This window comes from Oncorhynchus nerka, linkage group LG16 (genome assembly GCF_034236695.1).
Source record: "Oncorhynchus nerka isolate Pitt River linkage group LG16, Oner_Uvic_2.0, whole genome shotgun sequence".
Lineage (NCBI taxonomy): Eukaryota > Metazoa > Chordata > Actinopteri > Salmoniformes > Salmonidae > Oncorhynchus > Oncorhynchus nerka.
Genome location: NC_088411.1, coordinates 20,426,034 through 20,450,542, shown reverse-complemented (window position 1 = coordinate 20,450,542; position 24,509 = coordinate 20,426,034). Strand labels below are relative to the sequence as shown.

Below are 24,509 nucleotides of genomic sequence, written 5' to 3'. Positions count from 1 at the left end.
TGAGAAACACATACATTCTCCTCACTTCATGCTGACATGAATTGACCAAGTGGATTAGTTCTTTCAAAGAAATTCACACATTCAATTTCAAAATAGCCGGCCTGGTCTCATAGACTAGACGTAACATAGTAAACATCAATCCGGGGCAATCAAATTAGTATGATATGTTATATTTTGTTTGGTTACATAAGACACAAGGTACTTTAGGCAAATATTAAAGTAGGGTGGTTGGTTGGAACATCTAGCAACCCAAAGGTTGCGTGTTTGAATCTCATCACGGACAGCTTTAGCTAATTTGCAACTTCACATATAAGCTAACCCTTCCCCTAACCTTAACCCCTAGCCTAACTAACGTTAGCCACCTCGCTAACATTAGCAACAACATATTGGAATTCATAACATAGGTTTAGCAAATGTGTAACATATTGTAGGAATTGCAATTCTTAACATGTTGCACAAATTAATTAATTCGTAACATATACAAAATGGATGGACATCCACGTAATTAATACGAAACATGAAATAGACTAATTGGAGTGTCCCAGACATTTACTATGTTGTGTACCCGAGTCCAGGTTGAAATATAAATGAGTGCCATTTAGATTGTGAGTAACTAGCACTGTGAACACCAACCCAGGGAGACAACCAACCCCGGTCTCCCCTACTTATTGAGGAACTGAAAAGCAATGTTGGTTTCTTGTGTTCTGAAGCTATCCCAAAGCTTTTCAACCACATCTTCCTCTGTCTCCCTCCGTCGCCCAGCTCTGTCCCCTACAGTCTCTTTCCCAGAGGAGTCCGAGCCTACAGAGCTGGAGGCCATAGAACAGGAGCTACATGATCTGGTGGAAAGAGAACAGGCGTTACTACAGATACAGACAGACAACAACATTGGACCGGATCACAAACCACTGTCAGGTAGACACCTGCTCACTATACTAGTCCTGTACACAGCAAATACATTTTGAAACAAGCTGCCTTATCTTAGATATTTTAAGCTTGATTGTTTGCTTGAGCCTAAAGTGCAGCAGAGATCTTTGTCCTGTCTGTAAAAACGAACTATTGATTTATGCTTTCCATTCATGTTTGAATAGATGTCAATAGGATGTTTCATAACTTTATTTCCTCATCACTGAGCACACTTTTGTTGTTGTTGTAGACTATACAGAGGAACTCATTGCCCCCTATCAAGGAGTGTATGTCCTACCGAGTAACACACCAGAGAACATGAAACAGTACACACAGACTACACCTCCTGCTGCGCCAGGTATGTGTGTGTGAGCATTGGTAGGATGAACAATTAGGTAGAGTAGATACATGAGACAAGCTCTGACATAAGCTCTACAGTGCTTGTAATTTCTCCATCTACAGTATGTCCAGGTGAGCATAGATGGCAACGACAATGCCTGTTTTCTCCTCTCCTCCAGAGGACATAGTGGAGGTGGAGAAGCTCAATAGTGACCCAGCGATCGTCCAATGCCCTATCTGCGAGCAGGTCATCACCACGGAAACGTATCGCAAAATAGGAGGGGCAGCCTGGATGCTATGCCTTGTGTCCAGCATGTTAGGGTGAGTCCTGTCAGACAAGTTCTGGTATCAAACGTCACAGAGGAGTGATGATTTAGGTCAACACTCCTCTAAAACATCCGACCTTAGATCAAAGTCTAGGGGCAACTTTATCCTACAACCAGATAAGCAGAAACCAGATGTGCTCTTACTTTAGTCTGTCTTAATTAAGCAATAAGGCCTGGGGGGGTTGTGGTATATGGCCAATATACCAGTGCTAAGGGCTGTTCTTATGCACAAAGATGCAGAGTAAATGGATACAGCCCTTAGCCGTGGTATATTGCACCACCCCGAGATGCCTTATTGCTATTATAAACTGTTTACCAACATAATTAGAACAGTAAAAATACATGTTTTGTCATACCCGTGGTATAAGGTCTGATATACCATGGCTTTCAGCCAATCAGCATTCAGACCTCAAACCACCCAGTTCATAATACTGTATAAACCCCCTCTGCCAGGTGTGTGGCTGGGTGCTGTCTCATCCCCTTCTGCTTGGACAACCTAAAGGACGTCAGACATCGATGCCCTGAGTGTCACAGCGACATCTACACCGCAGAACGGATGTGAAGACAGAATGGTACTTCTACAGATACCATATCACTGGCTACTGTTTATTTGGTATTGGATGGAGAGGGACATTGAATGGAGTGGTTGGATGGGCGTTATGCCCTCTGAACTGTGGGACATTAGAAGGCGAGAGACTGGACAGCTCTAATGACACCTGGTGGCAGATGCTGTACAGTACTGTGTTATGATCACAGTTTGAGTGGATGGAGATTGACTGTTGTTGGGGTGATAATTTCTTTCTTGAAAAAGTTGGGAGGATGATCCTAAAAAAGCACTATGAATCTCAAGCAGTGTCCAGCTGTGACAGCATTTGGTTCTATCAACGGTGCAGAATCCAACAGAACCTGAGAAGACTTTCTGACCAAAATTATGGACTGGAATAACACATACTGAAAGAATATAGCGTTCCTTGCTTCATTATCTGTAGAACATATGTTTGTATATTCTGAGAGAAAATGTTTCTACCAGAGACCGTATGAGAACATGATCATTGAAGCCTAATCAACGCATTGGTCATGCAAATGTCAAAGGGAAAGCAGGTGATGCATTGACAGTAAGCCATTTACCACACAACCACCTAGGATTTATGAAAATGAAGACAAACATTTACCAGCAAGCAACAATAGCCTGTATATTCTACTTCCCTCTTTCTTTACAGTGACAAAGGTCAACGTAAGTGAATTAACCTGGCAAATGTTGTGAACTGTCATTTTCTATTTTCCTTTCAAGTGTTTTGTTTAATCTTGTGGAACTACAGAACATCAAATCTAATAATGCCTCAAAATGCTTACTACTTTTATATAGTACAATTATACAACGGAGTATGATGCTGTGTTTGTTTTTGACAGCTTAACATAATTTCAAAAGATATTCACAGTAGAACTTTACTTTAACAATAATCTCAGCAGCCCAGGACAAAACCTCACGTGAGCGCTGGCCTCCAGCCGCAGATGTTAGGAGAGACTTTCACAATGCACCACATTTTATTGACACAAAAGGCATTCAGTACATATATGTTTTCATATTATTTACAAAATAGATAATGGATGTGCTACACATGTATAAAAATATGCATGACAAGTGTGTACACAATGTGCAAAATGTATGTATGGTGTACAGATGACAGACTTGACAGTGCACGCGTCTGTGTGTGTGTGTGTGTGTGTGTGGGGGGGTCTTAGTACACTGAACAAAAATATAAAACACAACATATAAAATGTTGGTCCCATGTTTCATGAGCTGAAATAAAATATCCCAGAAATATTCCATACCCACAAAAAGCTTTCCTCTTTCAAATGTTGTGTTAGTGAGCATTTCTCCTTTGCTAAAATAATCCATCCACCTGACAGGTGTGGCATATCAAGAAGCTGATTAAACAGCATGATCATTACTAAGGTGCATCTTGTGCTGGGGACAATAAAAGGGAGCGTGCAATTGGCATGCTGACTGCTGGAATGTCCACCAGGGTGGTTGTCAGAGAATGGAACGTTCATTTCTCTACCATAAGCAGCCTAAACGTCGTTTTAGAGAATTTGGCAACCAGCCTCACAAGCACAGACCAGGTGTAACCACGCCAGCCCAGGACCTCCACATCCGGTTAGACCAGGTGTAACCACGCCAGCCCAGGACCTCCACATCCGGTTAGACCAGGTGTAACCACGCCAGCCCAGGACCTCCACATCCGGTTAGACCAGGTGTAACCACGCCAGCCCAGGACCTCCACATCCGGTTAGACCAGGTGTAACCACGCCAGCCCAGGACCTCCACATCCGGTTAGACCAGGTGTAACCACGCCAGCCCAGGACCTCCACATCCGGTTAGACCAGGTGTAACCACGCAAGCCCAGGACCTCCACATCCGGTTAGACCAGGTGTAACCACGCCAGCCCAGGACCTCCACATCCGGTTAGACCAGGTGTAACCACGCCAGCCCAGGACCTCCACATCCGGCTTCTTCACCTGCGTAACCATCTGAGACCAGCCAACCGGACAGCTGAAGAAATTGCGGGTCTGAACAACCGAATAATTTCTGAACAAAAGGTCATAAATGGTCTCAGGAAAGCTCATCAGCGTGCTCGTGGCCCTCAGAGTCTTGACCTGACTGCAGTTTGGGCGTCGTAAAAGACTGCAGTGGGCAAAGGCACACCCTCGATTCCCACTGGTGCTAATCATGGTTGAATCACGGTTTCAACTGTACCGGGTAGATGGCCGATGTGTGGGTGAGAGGTTTTCTGATGTCAACGTTGTGAACAGAGTGCCCCATGGTGGCGGTGGGGTTATGGTATGGGCAGGCATAAGCTATGGACAACAAACACAATTGCATTTTATTGATTGCAATTTGAATGCACAGAGATCCCGCGGCTCATTGTCGTGCCATTCATCCGCTATCATCACCTCATGTTTCAGCATGAAAATACACAGCCCCTGTCAGAAAGATCTGTATAGAATTTCTGGAAACTGGAAATGTCCCAATTTCTCCATGACCTGCATACTCAGACAGGTCACCCATTGAGCATTTTTGGGATGCTATGGATCGATGTGTATGACAGCATGTTCCAGTTCCCACCAATATCCAGAGGAGTGGGACAACATGCCACAATCAACAGCCTGATCAACTCTATGTGAAGGAGATGTGTCACACTGCCTGAGGAAAATGGTGGTCACACCAGATACTGACTGGTTTTCTGATCCACACCCCTACCTTTTAAGGTATCTGTGACCAACAGACACACATCTGTATTCCCAGTCATGTAAAATCCATAGATTAGGGCCTAATGAATGTATTTCAATTGACTGATTTCCTTATATGAACTAAAATCTTTGAAAATGTTGCGTTTACACTTTTGTTCAGTGTAGTTACATTTCAGACAAAGAACCAGGGTTGAACGGGAGACAGTACCACACAGAAGACACAGAATTAGGTAAGGCCGAAATCAATCAATATCCGCTTGCAATGATCAACACGATGACATCTTGTTATGAGATAGCGACAACACAAATGAACCAGTGCTGTAAGTGTAAGGCTATAGCCTTATTGCTTCACTAACATCCTATTAACAGTAGTAGTACACAGGTTTGACATGATTCAGAATCTAAATGATTTAGAATCCAACTGTCATATTTTACAGCATACCCATGTATATAGATGCATTTGGCCATATATTTCTGGTATGGGTGGTAAAAAAAAACATTTACAGTAATCTTCCTCTTGCATATATACAGAAAAAGCTATTGATTTTAGAACAGAAAAATGTGATAAATACAATTTTAAAAAAGTGGCAACAATAGATTTTCACCAATGTTTCACTGCCTTATTAGGCAACAATTGAAAAACAAATAATTCCTTGATAGCCCTAAACCACAGTTACAAGCATCTGGTTCCTAATGGTAACAGACAGTGTGTACAGTATTTGGCATTATTACCTGCCTATATGTTATCCTTAGTGTTTGACTTGTTGGATAAGAATGATTGTTCAAACATCAAAATAAAGCCATGATATTCCAAAGTGCTATACAGTACAACCGTATTAGTTCTATACAATATTGTTCAGAATAATATTTGGATTGAGATGCTGAATACTACTAAAGTCGTTTGACATGATATGCCAGGTAGAACTACACAACGCAAATTTTAAAAAAAAAAGTATTATACGCATAAACACAATCATCAAATTCAGCCACAAAATGGTAGCTAATACCAGAAGCTTAATGTTATCCCTTTTAGTTTAACTCTGTTGGTCACACCACTGTGGGTGTTTACTGTGCGTTTTACCACATAACACAAACCAAACAGGACAGAGGAAACAGTCATACAAAGCTGTTCTGTGAGACAAACCTTTTTAAAACTCAGCCTATAAAAGTTGTTAATTTGTCTTATGAACGTCCAACTTCATAAAAATAAAGACGACTCAAGTGAGTTGCAGCCAACTCAGTGACAGAGACAAATATAGCCCGATATCAGACATTGTTTAAAACGTTCAACAACACAGAGACACACAGAAAGGGCACACAGAGACACACAGAAAGGGCACACACAGACACACAGAAAGGGCACACACAGACACACAGAAAGGGCACACACAGACACACATGCAGACACACACGCAGACACAGACATCATGCATGATTTCTCAGACAGAACCACAGACACACAGTGAGAGACTGAGACAAATGCAGAGATTTGACAGACAGATTTCAGGACAGACAGAGAAGATTACAGTATAGCACCTCTTTCTGCCAGAGGTCATGCAGCCACATTAAAACAGGTCACAAACACTTGTAGCAGTTTAACAACAGGTCTGACAAAACAACTGGCACTCAGACTATCATGCCAACTTCTTGTCACTCATTGTCATGTCAAACATGCTTGGCAATAAGCAATGGAGTTGGCAAGAGCACAAACAGCCTTGGGACCAGGCTAGCATACAGTAAGTATATACACATTAACCTCTATGTAGTGTACCTGTGTGATAGCATAATTGTTCCCTTGCCACTGATACGTCAGTTGTCTTTCAGAAGATAAAGCTGCCAACAATGTAGTCTCCACTTTCTTTCAGATGGATCAACTTGGAATCCTTGAATTGAAAGTACACAAAAGATAACCAACACGTGGATCGACATTTTTTTCAATAAACGGTTCATTAAAATCTTTATCTGTGATTCAGATTTCCTTGTGTGAGGTGCAGGTGTAAGGCCCGCCTCCTTAGTGCATAGCTCAGAGTGGGAGGAGTCCACTCCTCCTCATCCAATAGGAGTGAGTCTTTGTTCTCAGTGTCAGTTCAGTTGCTTAAATAGTCCAACTGACCATAGTGTCTGTTTTGTTCAGGAAAAAACAGTCTCATCCAAAACAATATGTAGCTATGTCGCAATACCAAATATAGGTATGTCGCAATACCAAATATAGGTATGTCGCAATACCAAATATAGGTATGTCGCAAAAAAAAAAGACCAGTGTAAAACAGCCTTGTACTCTTGTCAGTTTTACTTGGGTCAGTTACGCTGTTTGTCGTGGCTTGTGCACAGCAGATCTGTAATAAACAAACCACATTCTCAGACTGACTGTATGGCACAGCAGCATGCTTCCACAGAGCAATGGCTGTAGATCCAGACCCTGTAGCATGACCAATGTGAAACGCATGCAAAGTTAACACATGCACGTGTTCACCGCAAGGAAAGCTGAACAGCGTAAGGCTGACTGCCAGGTGTCGTATAGTGAAAGCTTTGCCCAATTCAATAAAAACTCCAGCAGGGCTGAGGGAACAGCTAACATTTACAGGATATTTACATACCGTCCGCCTCCTTGTTCATTTGGCTCTGGTCCCAGTACTCCTATTAAATATCCACTGCCCCGATCACCAGCTGGCTAATCTTATTATATGGCAAAACATTATTATTTTTTTAAATGTTTTAAATACACAAGGAGGACTAACCTCACTTACCAAGTCTGCATTTGTTACATTGAGTCCATCTATCCCTACACCACTCCTCCTCTTCCTTCCTTCCTCACTCCATCCATCATCCCCTTCTCCCTCAGTCCCAGTGCAGCTGCAGGTCGTGTGTATCCAGGAAGTCTGAAGGAATCCCCAGGGGTGTGAGCCCCCCCGCGGGGTCGGACGGCATGGTTAGATCCAGCCACTCCATGTTGTCCAGGACTGTGTCGGACAAGCCCATGTTGAGGGAGGAAGGGGGAGACGTGGAGTCGCAGAAGGACAGCTCTGAGGTGTCCATTGGGGAGTAGGGTTGATCCAGGAGCTGGGACTGCAACTCCTCGATCAGACCCAGGGTGCGGGGATCCGTGGTTGGGGACAGGTTGTTCAGAGTCCCCTCCAGGAAGGCCTCCAGCTGGTTGTCGGAGGATAGGCTGGGGAGGGGCAGGGGGTTGAAGGGAGGGGTGGGAGGGGGAGCAACCTGGATCTGTGGAGGGGTTCTGAACAGGGCGGTGTTGACAGGGAGGGTAGTGATGTTGGCTGTGACAGGGACAGTCTTAGTGCTTAGAGAAGGCAGGTCCTGCTGGATGAATGGAGTGATCTCTGGAGGAGAAAAGAGACAGGAATAGGATAGCAAAGATTATTTACCTGTATTGTAACACAGGCTGAAGTCTAAAAGAAACGCCAACCTTATCACTGTTTGAAAAGACCAGATGGCTGTAACTTAGTCGCTTCAGGGTTAGGACAAGGAGCTAAAGGTGTAAATGTTTCTTCATGCTGTAAGTTCTCACCTCCACTCTGAATCAGGATGTCAAACAGGTCGTCCATCTGCTGGCTGGTTGCCGTGGAAACCTGAGAGAGCCAATAAGGTAAGGGGGTGGAGATGCACGACCAATAACATGACTCTTGGGTGTGACCAATTGCATTACAGAGCGCACATCATACATTTGTGAATGTGTTTGTGTGTCTGTCTTACTGTACGAGCGTGTGTGTTCAACTGGGGTTGAATATTTTCCCAGTATTTTACTAAATGTTTCATCCAGAGAATAAATCACTTTTCTCCCATGTAACCCGATATTTTCCGCCAAAACCAGAAGTGTCATTCAAAAGCGTTATAAAACATAAATAGGCCTGTCTGGATTTGATTAGAGCTTTGATTGAAAATTCAAACCTGATGGAACCGGAGCCTGATTAAATACATTTTATGAGCCCTACATTAAAAAGACATTTAATGAGCCCAAGCCCCAAAAACTCAAATGATTGTGCCGTTATTCAATACATAGCCTTTATGATATAGGCTACTCCACATTACGCATGACAGAAAAACATAAAAGGACAGATGTTGCTAGCTATATGCTCTCTTGGGTAAATAAATTAAACTAGCTCCGGTAGGCAAATCTTTTTGAGTGTAGACTATTACTGTATTGTATTATATGGACTGAAATTACACACCTCGTTCAAACCACGATAAAGGTAGTAGAGCTTGAGGTAGTCACCTCATACAAGTACTTGGGAGTATAGATAGACGGTACACTGTCCTCTCAGCACATATCAAAGCTGCAGGCTAAAGTTAACCAAGTCTAGAATCGTAATCACTCCTCTTTCAACCTAGCTGCCAAACTAACCCGGATTCAGATGACCATCCTACCCATGCTAGATTACGGAGAAATAATTTCTAGATCGGTAGGTAAGGGTGCTCTCGTGCGGCTAATGTTCTTTCCCATTCGGCCATCAGATTTGCCACCAATGCTCCTTATAGGACACATGACTGCACTCTATACTCCTCTGTAAACTGGTCAGGTCTGTATACCCGTCACAAGACCCACTGGTTCTTTGCTTATTTATAAAACCCTCTTAGGCTTAACTCCCCCCTATCTGAGATATCTACTGCAGCCCTCATCCTCCACATACAACACCCGTTCTGGTCAGTTGATAGGTCCCCAAAACACAAACCCCTGGGTCGCTCGTCTTTTCAGTTCGCGACTGGAGCGAGCTGCAACAAACACTCAAACTGGACAGTTTGATCTCAATCTCATTCATAGACTCAGTCATGGACACTCTTACTGACGGTTGTGGCTGCTTGCATGATGTATTGTTGTCTCTACCTTCTTGCCCTTTGTGCTGATGTCTGTGCCCAATGATGTTTGTACCCTGTTTTGTGCTGTAACCATGTTGTGCTGCTGCCGCCATGTTGTGTTGTCTTAGGTCTCTCTCTATGTAGTGATGTGTGTTTTGTCCTATATTTGTATTTCCGCAGGAGGCCTTTTGGTAGGCCGTCATTGTAATTAAGAATGCGTTCTTAACCGACTTGCCTAGTTAAATAAAAATAAAACCTGAACGAGGTAGGCTAGGATATCTATATATCAATCTTGAACAGGATGATCTATTTTGGATGCAATTTGAATAGAGTTGGAGAGATAAAGACTGCAAGAGAGTGTTCGCATGTGCACTGACTTAAGGCAATAATATTTCTATTTAATTTTTTTATTTAACCTTTATTGAACTAGGCAAGTCAGTTAAGAACAAATTCTTATTTACAATGACGGCCTACCCCGTCCAAACCATAACCCGTATAATGCTGGGCGAATTGTGCGCCACCCTATGAGACTCCCAATCACGGCTGGTTGTGATACAGCCTTATATCTTTTTTATTTTACCTTACCAGGTAAGTTGACTGAGAAGACATTCTCATTTACAGCAACAACCTGGGGAATAGTTACAGGGGAGATTAATGAGCCAATTGTAAACTGGGGATGATTAAGTGACCATGATGGTATGCCAGGACACCGGGGTTAACACCCCTACTCTTAAAGATAAGTGCCATGGGATCTTTAGTGACCACAGAGAGTCAGGACACCCGTTTAACGTCCCAACCCGAAAGACGGCACCCTACACAGGGCAATGTCCCCAATCACTGCCCTGGGGTATTGGGATATATATTTTTAGACCAGAGGAAAGGGTGCCTCCTACTGGCCCTCCAACACCACTTCCAGCAGCATCTGGTCTCCCATCTAGGGACCGACCAGGACCAACCCTGCTTAGCTTCAGAAGCAAGCCAGCAGTGGAATGCAGGGTGGTATGCTGCTGGCATGAATCAAACCAGGGTCTGTACTGATGCCTTTTGCACTGAAATGCAGTGCCTTAGACCTGTTTTAAAACTCTGCAGCTGCAATAAAATAAAATAAAAAATCATCTTATATACAAATAAAATAATAAGTTGACCCCCGAAAGACAGATGACGATGTGTAAATTAGATGCTCATTCGGTCTTTATATTACTGTAGCACAGGCTTTGCTCCAGCAAATGTAGGTCTACCTGTCACAATAGAATGTTACCATGATGAGATGATAGGACTATACTTAGATGGGCTGTCTGTCCCCAACCTACGCGTTGATGATTCATCATGCATTGACCAGAGAGAAGGACATAGAGAACTCAGATGTAGACATTGCATATAATTCAACGTCATGCTGTTCATACAAATTTGATTATAATTTACCGGTTTCTCGCAGTTATTTATGCCGGGAAAAGGGAGTGGTTTTGGCAGTAAATCTTGGTAAATGCCATTCAACCCTAGTGTTCACCTGTGTGAGGTTGTTGGCCTGCTGCAGGTTGCGGGTCTGTTTAACTGCATCCTCGTAGCGAGGGGGCTCCCTGGTCTTGGGGGGCTGGGTAACGAGGGAGGAGGGGTGGAGGATGAAGGTGGGCTGGGATGGAGAGGGGGACTGGAGGAATTGAGAGAAGGGGAAAACATTTAACACAACCTACCTGGTCTGTAATAAGAACTCATATACCGAATGTAAGATTTGAAAGGATTTGAGAGAGAAAGGTAGGTTTGCAATATGTATTTTGCATCACATTTAGGATAGAGTATGTTTTCCAAATAATAAATAGAGAAAGCGTACCTTGTTAACAGGCCCATTGGAAAGGTTGTGGCTGGGTGAAGCCCCACGGGGAGAGAGCCTGTTATCTGGGGAGCTGCTCAGGAAACACTGGGGAGGCATGTCGGGCATAGTCTGGTTCTCCACCATCCCAGAGCCGTTACAAACTGTAACAGTCTGTAGAAAAGACACAGTAAAAATACAGGATCCGTAGTGTTAAGAAACAAATTAACTAGCCTGCTAATATCACTGCAGTCGCTAAGTCTAGGGGTCTTACGCCTTGTTAACTGGTCTGTAACCTGATTTAAGATGTGCATCTATGAAACTTGAAATCACCTGCAAAATGTGGTTGTGATTAGTTATCTGCTGAGTGGAGGCTGTCTCCATCTTGGTGGTATGCAGCTGGGAGATGGAGGCTTGCATCAGACCTGGGGCCTGATTTGACAACGTAGCCTGGAGGACAGGAAGGAGGATCTGAGTAGAGCCATCCTGGGCCGTGAGTAGGGTCTGGGAAACAGGCTGGCCTAGAACCTGGGACACTCTCCCCTGGTGGCTGATGAAAAACTGGGGCAGACTGGGGGCCGGATTGGGCTGGGAATGGGGTCTGGTGTTACAAATGACATCCTCTACTTTCACCACAGTGGGGAGAGCCTGGGGGGCCAGGGTTGAGTTAATCATGGCTGAGCAGTTAGGAAGGACCCTGCCTTCCATTTTGACTGAGTTGAAGGTCTGGATCATGGGGACGGGGTCTGAGGGTCCCTGGAGGGGCTGGGTCTTCTTCTCCACCCCCAGCTGCATCTTGAGCTCCTCCACCAGCATCTGCTCCTGCTCCAGCTTCCTCATCAGCTCCTCGATCTGACGTTCCTTCTCATGGAGCCGCCGGTCCTTCTCCTCCGGGACAACACCCAGGCCAAGGTGGGACATCCCCGCGCCTGTCCGACAGTGGCTCACCCTCTGGGGGTCGCAAAGGAGCTTGGATACCCTGGGCATCCCTCCGTCGTCTCTGAAGGTGGCGAGGTCTGTGGGGATTGGGGACACTGGGGCTGTGGCGCTCATGCTCTCTGGTGCCACCTGGTGGGCAGGTAGAAGTGCAGGGGATGAGCCAACCTCTATGGGAACTGAGGGGAGGGTTTTAGGGCCGGGGTTTGGGACTGTGGTAGGGGCCGGGGTGCTGGGACTCTCCTGGTAGGGCTTCAGCCTCTCGATGAGATCAGTCTTGGTCCCTGAGACAGGGAGGCTTCGCAATTTCAGCTCCAGTTTCAACTCGGCCACCTTCATGTCCTCCAGGTTAGGAGGCAGGTGGCCAGGCTTGCGGTTGGATAGGCTGTTGGGACGGACAGGGGTGAGAGGAGGGACAGTGACATGGGGGGCAGGAGGCAGGGACAGCACTATAGAGGTTGGCAGGCCGCTCACACCGCTGTTCTGACCCTCAGCTACAGGTCTGGAGGAGGAGAGGGAGGTGAATGGAGAGAGAAACAAGAGGAAAAGGGAGTGTAAAGAGGGTGGAGTGAGATATGGCGAAGGAGGGAGAGGGGAAATGTGGGGGAAAGAGGGGTGGAGAGAGAGGGAGAAGGGAAATGTGTTAGCAATATATATTAGGAGCCTCCTCTGCCCTGCATCTTAGTACACAATCAGTCAATAGAACAATGCAGAGTTCCAACAATAACTGACCTTGGATCAACTCCCACTAACAGGGAAATGATAGAAAAGGCCAAAACAACATCCTGCAGGTTATTAATATAATTATAGAGGATTTGTTATTGGAAACTAGCTAATTGTCAGTTGTCATTCGGGCCATTGGAAACAACAGTTGGTTTGCTTTTTAGGTGCTTTCCAGCTAACATAATATTCTCGTGTAAACCTTTGTTTGAACAACAGGTAGACAGATTGACGTAATGACAAAGGTTATTAACATAGTAAGGGGAAATTAGGTCTTCACGGGTCCAAATAGTTGGACTCGTTCTGAAATGGATCCATGTCTTTCCCACCCGACACGATATGCTTAAATATATTTTAAAAAATAACGAAGTACAGTCAGAAGCGTTCCGAAAAGGCCCGTGGAAAAACAGACCCGTGCTGGGTTGGATCTGAGAGATCCGTTCAGATCCGAGAGTAGAAAGAGAGGGAGGAAGAAACCTCCGACTGGGTGCTGCCAGCGCGCAATCAATAAACAAGTGATATTGGGCAAATAATCCACAGTTAAGTGTCCTTAACTGCCTATAACATTTTTTTAAACTATTCGTTGCATTTTTATGTGTAGCATATTCAAAACTTTATAGCCATAAATGTCCACCTCACATTGGCTAAGCGTGGCCTGTCTGCAATGAACTTGAAACATTTTATCAACTGACACAGCTGTAAGCTATTTGTGCAAGGGATAAGAAGTAAATCAGGTATTTTATGTTTCCATTATTTTAAGTGAACTGGTGTAAATTATTTTTAAAACAGCTGGTTTAGATTCTTAAATAGGCCGATAATAATAATAATAAACAACAATAATGATCAAACAAATGAAAAATACAGAAAATAAAAGTTAGAAAATGACATGAAACCTTAATAGTGAGTTGCACACAGTCCACTTGGCCGCGCCAATGTTCTTCTCATCTTTGTCCACTATAATATTAGAACTTGTCACTGAGGACATTCCCCCTTGGCCTCTTTTCACCGTACTCCTTCTCCTAACTTTAGTTTTACTTCAAAGAAAAAGGCCTCCATCTTCGCAATCAACAGTAGCCTAGGCCAGTGGTTCCCAACCAGGACTCATGAGACCATAGGCTTACTGGTAAAATGCACATGAGGGGGTTATTTTAGGGGTACTCCGGGCAGAGCAAAATACAGTTGGTGGTACAGTAAGTGAAAAAGGAAGGGAACCACTGGCCTATACCAAGGCTCCTATTACTCAAATTCTCTCTCTCGCCTCAGCAGCAGGGGCATGTGAGGTGAGCAGCCAGAACTAGTTTCAAATGGACATGAGCTATACATTTTATAGAGTTGCAATTGGGTGACGCAAATAACAAGCTTGCACAGTTCTAATCACTTCACACACAATTATATCAGACCCGACCCCGATACGAGACTAAAGTCTGAATTTAGGACCTGGACCTAGTGTTGGGCGGCATCCAGATTTTCATACTGTCATACCATTTTTGTACCCCACTGGGGTATAAGGTATTACCAATATGCACACAAGGGGTGCTATTTCAAAAAAATGTATGCCCAAAACAATTTAGGCAACCGGGATCTTGAACCAAGAGGGGAAAGAATGTCTCTGCTGTAACCAAGGTTAATTTTGAAATCTAGAAAACTTTGCTAGCAATTTAGCAAACCAAATACATAGCTGGAGCCCTGAGCTAGATATAATTTGACACAGATTTCTTATAGATATACTTCACTTAAAGGAGAATCCCACCCAAAAACTATATTTTAGTGTTTGTTTCATTAGTCCATTGTAGACATACACACAAAATGTTTTGCTGGTCAGCAATCAAGTTTAAGATATTGTATGTAACTTTCAAAATACAGTAATCATCACCATGATGTAAATCACAGCATCATATGATGCTAAATGCCTCATACAGGGATGATTTCTGCATTTTGAAAGTTACATACAGTATCTTGAAAACTTGATTGCTGACAAGAAAAACATTGTGACTATGTCAACAATGGACTAAAGAAACATACCAAAATATAGTTTAGGTGGAATGTTCCTTTAAGTTACAAGCAGTGACGTAGCACGCACACCAGCGAGGCGGGGGTGCCGCTAACCCCCCGGTATTGAAAATCATACCATCTGTATTTGTTTTAATATACTGTTTATACTGTAAACCAGGGTATCGCCCAAGCCTACCCGGACCCGCTCAGGTCGGATCTCAGAATTTCAGGTCTGTTGAGCCTCTGGGGCAAATGCTAAATTAAATCACATTTTCACTTAGTCTCCCACTGACAAAGTGGAGATTGGACTTAAGTGGAAGTTTCGATTTGACTCCAGGAGTGTTATTTATTTGCCCTGATATGACAGTAATATCCTACTTTAAGGGTGCTGGGAGGATGGTGTGGTAGTTGTAGTGCTGCTGCTGCTGTTGGTTGAGGATCTGCAGCTGGAGGAAGAGTTGCTGCTGGTGGAGGATCTTGGCGTAGGATGAGTCCATGGGGGCATCGCTGGCCTCCTGTTTCTGGTCTGGGGGGACATACTGGTGGTACTTTAACTTCTTGACCCGGGGCTTTGGGTCCTTGCCCTTCTTACTGCGATTCCTCTCTCCCGGCTGTTTGGGCTGGCTCTGCTGTCGGATGAGAGAAGAGAAATATCAAGATAAAGAAGATGCACATGATTGAAAACTAGTCAGTCTGCCTTACAGACTTGTTTTAATGAACATGTACAGGGCTGACAATATGTGTTTAGAAGTGACTCAAGTACTGTTTTTTTTCTATGACTGAAAGATGACAATCCAGATTTTAGTACAGAAAGATATACTTACATTTATTTATTCAGTGATTTGGATTCAATGCTAGTTCAAAGACTGAGCTTTAGTTTCAATGTGAAGTTTGATGTTTAGAAAGTATACTTTCTGCTTACTTTCACTAGGGTGGGCCCTGGCTTTGAAGGAACGACAGTGATGATAGGCTGAGACGCGGGTGCTGGGCGACTGACTGGCAGCTCTTGGGTGGAGAGAGCTTTGAGGAAGTCTGCCGTTGCCTGGGTGACAACAGGAAAGGGCTGGGACAGAAGAACAGATTTCAGTCATTACTGTAAGCCTATAACTTACATAACTAAATTTCTTGTTAATAATTTGCATTTCTCTGAACATTTACCTAAATTATTACAATCATTCAGGGGTAGATAAATAATGTGAGATATGATTAGGGTTGCAAAGCTACTGGTAATTTACCAAAGTTACTTTGGTCATTTATACTTTATACTTAACTTTAAAAAATAAAATGTATTCATATACATACTCATTTTTTTATACATTTGTGTCCATATTTTCCATGAGTTTCTAGTCCAGGTTTCCCTACTCCAGTCCTCAAGTACCCCCATCAGCACACATTTTTGTTGTAGCCCGAGACAAACTCACCTGATTCAACTCATTGTGAGCTTGATGATTCATTGACAAGTTGAATCAGGTGTGCTTGTCCACGGCTACAACAAATGTGTACTTTTGGAGGGTAGCCGAGGACTGGAGTTGGGAAACACTGCTCTAGTGGATAGACCATATTGTTCAAGAGAAAATAGCCTAAGTAATGAAAAAAAGCATCTAAAATCAACATCATTTTCAATTAACTGAAAGTCTTTCAACTATTAACTTTTTTCACAACTGCCACCAGTTTGGTGGCAAAACATTGATAACAAAGACATATTGACATTGTAAAATAAATAACTGTAAAGAAATATACAATATATTTCATGCTGAACCCCTGATATTAAAACACCAATGGTATTAATCTTATAAAATTCCCCCCCAAAACTTGAAAGCTACCAAAATTCAAGTATTTTACTGGTAAACTCTGAAAGTTTCAAGTAATATACATTATCTTTGCAACTCTAGGTATGATGAAGCATATGTATTGTCCTTCAAAAGGGAATTCAAGTGGATAAAGAACCTCCCATGTCCTACCTGTAGGATTGTGTGGTTGTTGGTGATTGTGGGCAGCGGTGGTGGGCAGGGGTCCTCTAGGGCCCGAGGTTCCCCAGGGGAGGGTGTGGAGGCCTTGGACTCATGGCTGGCCGGCTGCTCTGGAGACAGGGCGTCCCCGCTGTCCTCATCAAACCCGTACGTGTCCAGCGCTTTGGGGTAGTTTACTGAGGGACCAACACATTCAACATTAACACAGCACATTAACCAAAAGGTCCACATCAAGTTTAGAAAGGGGTAAAGGTGAACGAACAGGCCTCAGAATTCTGTGATTTAGGCAGGTTCAGGCTGTCCATCTAATCGTATTTATTATGATCTAAAAAACAAACCTGATCCTAATTCAGCACTCCTACACTCAGACTCCTGATACGGCTCCATATCACTTTCTCTCTACCAGGCCTTACCAATGATGGCCTCCTTGACGCTGGGTTCTACAGGCAGAATGTTCTTTTCTACCAGTTCCATGGGGCCGGGGCGCTGGGCCAGCTTCTCATTCAGGTCGTCAGCCAGCCTGGCCCTCTTCAGCTTCATCTGGGTGGCCTGCAGGGAGGGCTCTGCCCCAGTCTCCTTAAGGATGTGCATTCTGACCAGTTCAGATCTCTCGGGTCGGCTGCGGATCTTGTGTTTCAGGAAGTTTTCAGTCTGGGAAAGGGAAAACAGGGACAGGGCATTTTCAAGAAATGTCCATACAAGAACACGGAATATATTGGGGAATGTATTTGCAAGGCTGAGCTCTTACCCTGGCTCTCTCCAGGCTGCGTATCTGCTCATGAAATGCCGCTGGGCTCTTTAGAGCTGCATGGGGAGAAACACATTGTCAGCTTCTCAACAGACACCTCTAACGCGAACACATAACTCAATTATGACTACATAAAGTGGCAGTGCCCATACTCACGAGGCATGATGCCCTGGTCTACCAGCTGCTCACGGGTGCGTCTTTGCTGTAGCCTCAGCTGAAGGACTGTTGGGGGAGGGGGGCGAGAGAGAAATGTAGACTCTTCAGTAAACACAACCAGAAACTGCCTGCATCTGCAGGTCTGAAGTCATCATGAGTAACTGAGGCTTTCACAAGAGGATGTGGTTCTGTTAGAACGCTAGACACACAGACCAGCAGAGTTTGGACTCCCACGGCCACCACAACTCACTTCCTTTACCACCAGCAGTGGTTAGTTAACAAGCCTGGTTGGTTTCACTTCAATCCCTTTTCTGAACAATCATTTCATTACTTAATACCGTTTCATTCTTTGTTCTTTTTAGCTGCAGCCAAGGCTAATCAAATCCGGCACAAACTCATTTCAATAATCAAAAGCATTTGAAAATTGTACAGGAACAAATATCTGGGGGAATTGTGATTTATCTCAAATAGCTAAAAAGGCAAAACATGATTTCAAACAGCTAAATCAGCTAGCCTAAATGTACTTGATTACTAGGCTTGGGCGGTATCTAGATTTTCATACCGTCCTTCTCTCATCCCGGGATTTATGGTATTACCGGCATAGCACACAAGAAAAGCCCATTGGGCCTCTAGTACCAGAAAGCTAACAAAATTAGCATATTAATAGCGAGATCACATAGACGCTGTCAGCTAAATGCTAACGAGTGAAAACGAACATAAACTAAATTGCAAACACAGCAAAATACAGATCATAAAGTTATACAAGCATAGCCAATAGCTACCAAATGTTATTTTCGGTGAGTGTGAACATTTACATGCGAAAGTGAATGAGAGAAATTGTGCAAATGAACAAAGTTATGATGTGCTGCTCTTCAGAAAAGCATGGGAGGAAAAACACTAGTAGGAAGCACAGGGAAGAAATAACTCATCCAGAGCTTTATAGACATTATAGGCTAACTGATGGCAAACATTTAGTAGTGAATTGCATACACGTGTAACATCACCTCATGTGCACCGCACAACAGAGATTCGCCGATAGACATAGAATGCTACGGACTCACCAGGTCGCTTTCTCCCGTTGTGCTATTTACAAAAAACATGTGACTGGCTCATCTGAGATAAGCTTCTTACTGTAAAGTAATGTGACAGGTGGACTGAAGAATACAGTCTGCTCAATCTCCTAACATATGCACAAGTTGATTGCAGGTATTAACTTAAAAAGTAGCTATGAATATTTATTGAAAAACTTCAAAGAAATCATTGACAGTATTTTAATATTTAGCCTATTTTGACAGGGTAGACAAAGATATCTAGGTCTCTCTTTTCTAAATGTGCCCTCTAGAATACAATATAAAAATACAGAAAATATATAGTGCATTCGGAAAGTATTCAGACCCCTTAACTTTCACATTTTGTTACATTACAGCCTTATTCTAAAAATGATTAAATTGTTGTTGTTTTTCTCATCAACCTACACACAACACCCCATAATGAAAAACAGAATTGACTATTTTACATGTACTCAGACCCTTTGCTATGACTCCACATTGAGCTCAGGTGCATCCTGTTTCCATTGATCATGCGATGTTTCTACAACTTCATTGGGGCGGCAGGGTAGCCTAGTGTTTAGAGCGTTGGACTAGTTACCGGAAGGTTGCAAGTTCAAATCCCAGAGCTGACAAGGTACAAATCTGTCGTTCTGCCCCTGAACAGGCAGTTAACCTTCTGTTCCTAGGCAGTCATTGAAAATAAGAATTTGTTCTTAACTGACTTGCCTAGTTAAAATAAAAAATTGGAGTCCACCTGTGGTAAATTCAATAGATTGGACTAAAGGTCGACCGATTAATCGGAATGGATGATTATTTAGGGCCGATTTCAAGTTCATATACAAATCGGTAATCAGCATTTTCGTACACGATCATGGCCGATTACATTGCACTCCACGAGGAAACTGCGTGGCAGGCTGACTACCTGTTATGCGAGTGCAGCAAGGAGCCACGGTGCTAGCTAGCATTAAACGTATCTTATAAAAAACAAATCACATTTAACATAATCACTAGTTAAACTAGTAATATCGTCGACCATGTGTAGTTATCTAACTTGTCCTGCGTTGCATATAATCGATGCGGTGCCTGTTAATTTATCATTGAATCATAGCCTTCTTCGCCAAACGGGTGATTTAACCTCTGCGCACCGAAACCGTTAGCGGGATTAAATTCGACAACATACGGTGATCGCTACATAGTCATATTAAACATTCATGAAAACACAAGTGTCTCACATGTTTCGAAAGCCTAGAATCTTGCTAATCCAACTGCGTTGTCAGATTTTTAAAAGTATTTACTGCGAAAGAATACGATGCGATTATCTGAGGACAGAGCCCCATAAAAAAAACTATTTCAACCAGCACAGGCGTAACAAAATCCCAAATTGCAATAAAATAAATAGTTTACCTTTGACGATCTTCCTGTTTGCAATCTCAATGCTCACTGTTACACAATGAAAGGTCTTTTGTTTGATAAAATCCATTTTTGTAGCCTAACAAAACATTTTGTGAACCGCTTGTCGTGAATTCTGTCTCATTCAATTTTCGACGACACATTCGATGTAAATACACACACTAAACGTGACTTTTCACTGTTGACGTTGAGACGGGTGTTTTGCGGGTACTATTTAATGCCAGCTGCCAGTTGAGGACTTGTGAGGAGTCTGTTTCTCAAACTAGACACTAATGTACTTGTCCTCTTGCTCAGTTGTGCACCGGGGCCTCCCACTCCTCTTTCTATTCTGGTTAGAGCCAGTTTGCGCTGTTCTGTGAAGGGAGTAGTACACATCGTTGTGCCAGATCTTCAATAGCCTTCATTTCTCAGAACAAGAATAGACTGACGAGTTTCAGTAGAAAGCTCTTTGTTTCTAGCCATGTTGAGCCTGTAATCGAACCCACAAATGCTGATGCTCCAGATCCTCAACTAGTCTAAAGGCCAGTTTTATTGTTTCTTTAAATCAGAACAGCAGTTTTGAGCAGTGCTATCATGCTGCAAAAGGGTTTTCTAATGCTCAATTAGCCTTTTAAAATGATAAACTTAGATTAGCTAACACAACGTGCATTGGAACACAGGAGTGATGGTTGCTGATAATGGACCTCTGTACGCCTATGTAGATATTCCATTTAAAAATATATATTTTTTAAATCAGCAGGTTACAGCTAGAAGTCATTTACAACATTAACAATGTCTACACTATTTCTGATCAATTTGATGTTATTTAAAAAAATGGACAAACATTTTTTTTTGCTTTTCTTTCAAAACAAGGAAATCTCTAAGTGACCCCAAACTTTTGAACAGTAGTGTAACTATCGTGATAATATCGTATTCCTGCAGTTCCTGGCAATTCCCAGCCCTAACACACACACCGAAACAGAGAGAGAGAGAGAGAGAGACTCTCACACACACTCTCACACACACTAAGCAGTGTTTCCTAAGCTGTGGGTCAGCTCAGTGACCACAGTCCCGGTCAGCTCAGAGGGTGAGAGATTCTAACTAGGATTCCAAGGAGTCTGCCATGCTTGACACTTTCACCACTCCCCTGTGATTCAACTTCCAACAGTACAACGTCTGAAGTGCATGGGATGTGTTAATGATGAATCAGAATCTGGGTTTACATGAAACTTTGAATATGGAGATTCTCCTTTAAGCCTAGGAAGCAGCCATTAAATTTACCATTCACCAGCATTTCAAGCTTAATGTCAAAATACATTTGGTACTTACCAAGGAATGGGGTTTTGCTGAGCAACTATAGTCATTACTTAGACTAAATTCACATGAGCCAAATCCATAGTTGCTCAGCAAAACTCCCATTCTTTGGTAAATATTATAATCTTTTAAAATACATAAAGTCCTCCATTTACCTCACTCCGACTACCAAAAAAATAGCAAAGTTACCCAATTGGGGGAGGGAGGGGGTCAACCTCTTGTCGCGTGCAGTGCTCAAGTTCAGGACGGCTGGCAGTCAAAACCCATAAAACGCTGTGAAGTGCAGAGCCTGAGCTTTGACGTAATATATAGCATGTTACTGAGCTGGAGGGTTCCAATTTATACACTTATCAGTACCTACATCTGCTATTTTTAACCCATATACAAGTGTTAAGGGTTAAAAGACCAATCACAGTTGTAAAGACACTATAAACATGATTATGGCAGGTTCACTGGAGTTCCATCTTCCAGGCTTTGAGTAAGAAGGTCTTTTCAAGCATAGCACTGCTCAAGTGAGCAACCAATCAACCACATCGGAGCAAAACAAAATTATCATTATGTATGAGAAACAGACTGCCTGTGTAGGGTGACCAATATAAAATCAGTCTGACTGATATCCTAAAGCCATCTAAGCTGTCATTAGGAACTGGCAAACAGAATGGCGTTTCTAAAGCCCCATTCAAACCAGTAATCATGTGTTCATTCATCAGTGCCATACGCATAAAGCTGCCAAAACAACAACTGTGCAATGTGAGTAGATCACCTGCATGCTACAAAGCTGATTATTTAGTCTTTTTCACTGTGAGTCAGCTGAGACCATCCAGTGAGTATAGATGGTCACAACTCAAAACCAAAAAGGACAATCAATTTGACGATCACCATAGTGTGTGCTTGTTTCTCCTCCCCACTCACCGTTCTTGCGTTCGTTGAGGGGGGGCAGGTTGTTGCTGGGCTGTAGGGTCAGCTCCTCCAGCTCATGGGTGACCGCCTCACTCTGGGGACTGGGCACCAGCAGACCCAACATCTCATAATCCCCCTCTGCTCTGGGCAGCCCCTGGGGCTCCATCTCCACAGGGGGATCAGGGGGCTTCCTAGTAACCAGCAGGGGCAGTTACCGTCCCGGTGTGATGTCACGATCTCTGCATGGGAAGAGAGAATAGGATCTTTTCCCCCCCCATCTGTTTTTTTACAAGACACAAAGAACAGAACATGTTCAAAGGCTAAATCAACTTTTACACTTATAAATTAGTAAAGAATGTTCCAACATGCCCTGGGATAAGAGTGTTCTTCTAAACTCCCTACTGGGAGTGGTGGTGTGGAATACAGAACCAACCACCTGGAAGACTTCTAACCATATTATTCATTTAGGAGGTATTGATGTGTGTGTAAAATACCCGTTTTAAGCAACAGTTATAAGAAAGAAGCTCAGTCAATAAGATGAATGAATCGTGTCCAGAGTTGCCTAACTGATGGTGGTTTGAAACCGTGGGAATGGAAAGACAACACTAGAACCGCCATAGGCCACTGAAAAAAAAAAGCTGCCAAAAAAAAAGCTATCCTGCTCCTTCCATTACTTTTTCTAAATGTTTGTATTTTACACTGCTCATTTGTCTGAATTTTGAAATCACAAACAGAAAAGTATTTAGAGCCTTTTTACCAGTTCACACCTATTCCCAACGTAACCCCCCATGACAATGTGCTATAGGATGTTGGTACCCAGCCAGGCGCTAATGAGTCTCTCTCTCCTCACTGAATGACAAACGGATGAATAGATAATTGTGCACCTTAATTCACAATTAAATTTAAATTTGGCCTAACTGAATGATGAGGGTAAAGAGGTTGATTTCATTTAGAAAGACAATAGTGTAATGAGGAGTTTGTATGCCTATTCCTCAGCAAATAATTTGTCCACGCACCTTGCGGGTTGATACTAGAGGTCGACCGATTATGATTTTTCAACGCCAATACCGATACAGATTATTGGAGGACCAAAAAAGCAAATACCGATGACGCACAACGAAGAGCTGCTGGCAAAACACACGAAAGTGCTGTTTGAATGAATGTTTACACGCCTGCTTCTGCCTACCCCCGCTCAGTCAGATACTTGTATGCTCAGTCAGATTATATGCAATGCAGGACACGCTAGATAATATCATCAACCATGTGTAATTAACTAGTGATGATTGATTGTTTTTTATAAGATAAGTTTAATGCTAGCTAGCAACTTACCTTGGCTTACTGCAAATAAATTAAATACATTTTTTTTTTTAAATCGCGTAACAGGCAGTCTCCTTGTGGAGTGCAACGAGTGAGGCAGGTTGTTATTGCGTTGGACTAGTTAACTGTTAAGGTTGCAAGATTGGATCCCCCGAGCTGACAAGGTGAAAATCTGTCGTTCTGCCCCTGAACAAGGCAGTTAACCCACCGTTCCTAGGCTGTCATTTTAAATAAGAATATGTTCTTAACTGACTTGCCTAGTTAAATAAAAGGTATAATTTTTTAAATATACAAAAAAACATTAAACATTTTTTATTTATTTATTAAATCGGCACCCAAAAATACCGATTTCCGATTGTTATGAAAACCTGAAAAATCGGCCATTCCGATTAATCGGTCGACCTCTAGTTGATACCATTCTCTTTTCTTTTACTTTGTAAAAATAATCTGTTATGGAACAGTTATATTTACTATAACTATTACCAATCAAATGTATTGTAAGGGAAAGTAAAACATGATGTGTTGCAGTAGGCAGAAAACGATGCCAGTCAGCCTGCACAGCCGGCTCATCATAAG

At 42.9% G+C, this 24,509-nt stretch overlaps 2 protein-coding genes across 5 annotated transcripts; one reads left to right on the top strand and one right to left on the bottom strand.

Annotated features, from left to right (window-relative positions):
- Positions 1–154: 154 nt before the first annotated feature.
- On the bottom strand, positions 155–22,797 carry mrtfba (myocardin related transcription factor Ba). Of its 4 annotated transcripts, XR_003865789.2 has the most exons (13): positions 22,629–22,797; positions 17,965–18,030; positions 17,809–17,864; positions 17,474–17,711; positions 17,052–17,236; positions 16,013–16,153; positions 15,469–15,719; positions 11,776–12,880; positions 11,464–11,616; positions 11,143–11,283; positions 8,350–8,410; positions 7,571–8,161; positions 155–839 (listed from the first exon to the last, which is right to left on the bottom strand). XR_003865789.2 is itself a non-coding variant. In XM_029685034.2 (12 exons), the coding sequence occupies exons 1-12, from the start codon at positions 22,780–22,782 to the stop codon at positions 7,662–7,664; spliced, it is 3,051 nt and encodes a 1,016-aa protein (XP_029540894.1). In that variant the 5' UTR covers positions 22,783–22,797; the 3' UTR covers positions 3,098–7,661. The 4 variants fall into 4 exon arrangements, 3 of the variants coding, with proteins under 3 accessions (XP_029540894.1, XP_029540897.1, XP_064858572.1); XM_029685034.2 differs by lacking the exon at positions 155–839 and having other exon boundaries at positions 3,098–8,161; XM_029685037.2 differs by lacking the exon at positions 155–839 and having other exon boundaries at positions 3,098–8,161; positions 15,469–15,716.
- LOC115144199 (lipopolysaccharide-induced tumor necrosis factor-alpha factor homolog) lies at positions 627–5,755 on the top strand. The gene is made up of 4 exons (XM_029685041.2): positions 627–915; positions 1,157–1,264; positions 1,425–1,566; positions 2,025–5,755. Exons 1-4 carry the CDS (start codon positions 687–689, stop codon positions 2,131–2,133), a joined length of 588 nt encoding a protein of 195 aa, XP_029540901.1. The 5' UTR covers positions 627–686; the 3' UTR covers positions 2,134–5,755.
- Positions 22,798–24,509: the final 1,712 nt, after the last annotated feature.

Excerpts from the sequence above, each read along its gene's own strand:
- mrtfba (XM_029685034.2), bottom strand. The coding sequence starts at position 22,782 with ATGGAGCCCCAGGGGCTGCCCAGAGCAGAGGGGGATTATGAGATGTTG. Across the intron at positions 16,154-17,051 it reads ACAACCACACAATCCTACAG|CCCTTTCCTGTTGTCACCCA; the intron begins GTAGGACATGGG and ends CTTCTGTCCCAG. Across the intron at positions 8,411-11,142 it reads AGGCCAACAACCTCACACAG|GTTTCCACGGCAACCAGCCA; the intron begins GTGAACACTAGG and ends TGGCTCTCTCAG.
- LOC115144199 (XM_029685041.2), top strand. The coding sequence starts at position 687 with ATGTTGGTTTCTTGTGTTCTGAAGCTATCCCAAAGCTTTTCAACCACA. Across the intron at positions 916-1,156 it reads GGATCACAAACCACTGTCAG|ACTATACAGAGGAACTCATT; the intron begins GTAGACACCTGC and ends TTGTTGTTGTAG. Across the intron at positions 1,265-1,424 it reads TACACCTCCTGCTGCGCCAG|AGGACATAGTGGAGGTGGAG; the intron begins GTATGTGTGTGT and ends CCTCTCCTCCAG.